A 2,623-nucleotide genomic window follows, 5' to 3' on the forward strand; every position below is an offset into this window, starting at 1 on the left:
CACTGTTCAGAGCAGGGTTTACACACATAAACTATGCTACTACCTTTCTATGTAAATTTTGGGGATTTGAACTGAGGTTCTCACACTTGAACTACAAATAATCTTACCCATGGATTGAACTAATCCCTGTCCCAATTAAAGTTTTAAACCCACATCGATTATGCTGTGTAAATATAGTATATCCAAAACCTTCACATTCCACGTGGATTGATCTCCAGTGCCTGGAACTACATTTTACATTCTTCCTTTCTTTTTTTTTTTTTTTTGATATGCACTCAAATTTGGTAAATATTTTTCTGTATTCATTTCTTAACATTGTAATCGTAGGCATCACATCATCCTCACAATGCATACTCTTTCCCAAAACCTGCTTACTGCATCTCTCATCTTTTGTAGAAAATCCAAGTTCAAGACTCGGGTTCCCCCAGTTAGAGTCTGTGAGAAACTCCAGGGCCTTCACACTTAAACTTGATTTTCCACAAACTCAGTGTGTCCTATCATGACTTCACCATCTCAGCTACATCTTTCTATTTTAACTTGCTCCTTCCCCATCCTCATCTATCTGCAACCCAAACAGGAGACCTGGAAATCTTTCCCTTACTTTAGTGGCATCCTCCCTCAGACCCCAGTGGTTGGGCTTTGCTTCCTAGCTCCTACCCAGCCCTACCATCCTTCTGGCTTCCCTATAGGCATGCGCAGTGTCGTGTCCGCCCCGCCCGGCCGCTGCTGCGGAAGGCACAGCGCTCAGTAACGCGCACTTCCTCTGCTAGAGTCCGCGGCAGGAGTGCTGGTTCCGAGAGCTCCAAGTAGCAGCGGTCCTGCTCTGATCAGACAGCGCAGAGATGTCGGAACAAAGTAAGGATCTCAGCGACCCTAACTTTGCAGCGGAGGCCCCCAACTCCGAAGTGCACGACAGCCCTGCAGTTCCGGTGGGGGTCCCTCCTCCAGCATCTCCGGCTGAGACCCTCGCAGGGCCCCCAAGCGCTCCTGAAGGCCCTGTGGCAGCCCCGCAGGCCTTGCCACCGCCAGCAGAACGGTTCGAAGAGGTTGACCCTAAGATCCTGCAGCAGGCCGCCGAGGAGGGCCGCGCCCACGAGCCCCAGAGCCCGGCCCGGCAGATGCCACCACCGCCCGCCCCGGCCCAAGTGGTGCAGAAGGCGCACGAGCTCATGTGGTACGTGTTGGTCAAGGACCAGAAGCGTATGGTCCTCTGGTTCCCAGATATGGTGAAAGATGTCATGGGCAGCTACAAGAAATGGTGCAGAAGCATCCTCAGACGCACCAGCCTCATCCTTGCCAGAGTTTTTGGGCTGCACCTGAGGCTGACCAATCTCCACACCATGGAGTTTGCCCTGGTCAAAGCACTCAGCCCAGACGAACTGGACAGAGTGGCGCTGAACAACCGTATGCCCATGACAGGCCTCTTGCTCATGATCCTGAGCCTCATCTATGTGAAGGGCCGCGGGGCCAGAGAGGGCGCGGTCTGGAACGTGCTGCGCATCCTGGGGCTGAGACCCTGGAAGAAGCACTCCACCTTTGGCGATGTGAGAAAGATTATCACCGAGGAGTTCGTCCAGCAGAACTACCTGAAGTACCAGCGTGTTCCCCACATCGAACCTCCCGAGTACGAGTTCTTCTGGGGGTCCAGAGCCAACCGTGAAATCACGAAGATGCAGATTATGGAGTTCCTGGCCAGGGTCTTTAAGAAAGACCCCCAGGCTTGGCCTTCCCGCTACAGAGAGGCTCTGGAGCAGGCCAGGGCTCTGCGGCTGGCTAGTCTCGCTGTCCACTTCCCCCGCAGAAGTGTCTCTGAGGATTAGGAAGGTTCCCCAGCACTTTGCTAGTTTCTGACCCATACAGGGGTGTCTTAATCGTGGGGCTGGGTCGTTAGAATATTCCCCATTCACAGTGCAGTATTTCCTGTGTAACTTTTAAGTTTTCCGTACAGTGCTTTTGTATCTCTTAATGCAGTGAATTCATTTGTGTACTCTTGGATAGCTTTAGGATTTACGCATGTGTGTTTAGAAGTAAGCAAGTGGGTGTTTTCACTTTTGTGCTTTCTTCAATTTGTGTATAAGAAATGTGCTGTGCTAACCTTGTGAAATACATTGTGCATCTTGTTCTTCGATTGGGACTGATGATCTGTATCCTCATAAAAACAAGGCCCTGGAGAGTAAGCTGGACTCAGCAGCAACACAGACCTGACCAAGAGAAAAGTCAATGCCCCTCTCCACATGACCTCCACTGACACGGGAAGCATCCATGTGGAATGGACTGATTGGAACTGGAAAGTTTTCAGTGTAAGCACTTAGCACACTTTATGAAACATGTATACCACCCCACCCTAAATAAACTTTGAAGTGAGCATTAAAGATTCTTGTGAAATAATTTCTTTGGGGGGGTGGGCATTTGTTTTGTTGGAAGGAGGATGGGAACGGGAAGGAATGGGTGGGAATGAGGAAGATTCTCCCGTGTACAGCAGGAACAAATGCAGTGTTCGTCTAATGGAGTGGAAAACCATTACACACGACCCCTCAAGATTACAGCTTTATTTTCTTAAAGGAGCTGGTGACACGTCAGCGACTTTGACACATAAAGGGTGTGATAATCAAAGAAAAGTCCA

At 50.0% G+C, this 2,623-nt stretch overlaps 1 protein-coding gene across 1 annotated transcript; it reads left to right on the forward strand.

The window, feature by feature from the left end:
• The first annotated feature begins 712 nt into the window (after positions 1–712).
• Ndn (necdin, MAGE family member) lies at positions 713–2,372 on the forward strand. The gene has a single exon (XM_048430156.3). The coding sequence runs from the start codon at positions 843–845 to the stop codon at positions 1,818–1,820; it is 978 nt and encodes a 325-aa protein (XP_048286113.1). The 5' UTR covers positions 713–842; the 3' UTR covers positions 1,821–2,372.
• The last annotated feature ends 251 nt before the right edge of the window (positions 2,373–2,623 follow it).

The sequence above is a fragment of the Myodes glareolus genome, chromosome 24 (assembly GCF_982192425.1).
Source record: "Myodes glareolus chromosome 24, mMyoGla1.1, whole genome shotgun sequence".
Taxonomy (NCBI): Eukaryota; Metazoa; Chordata; class Mammalia; order Rodentia; family Cricetidae; genus Myodes; species Myodes glareolus.

Coding starts and splice junctions, on each gene's coding strand:
- Ndn (XM_048430156.3), top strand. CDS start 843: ATGTCGGAACAAAGTAAGGATCTCAGCGACCCTAACTTTGCAGCGGAG.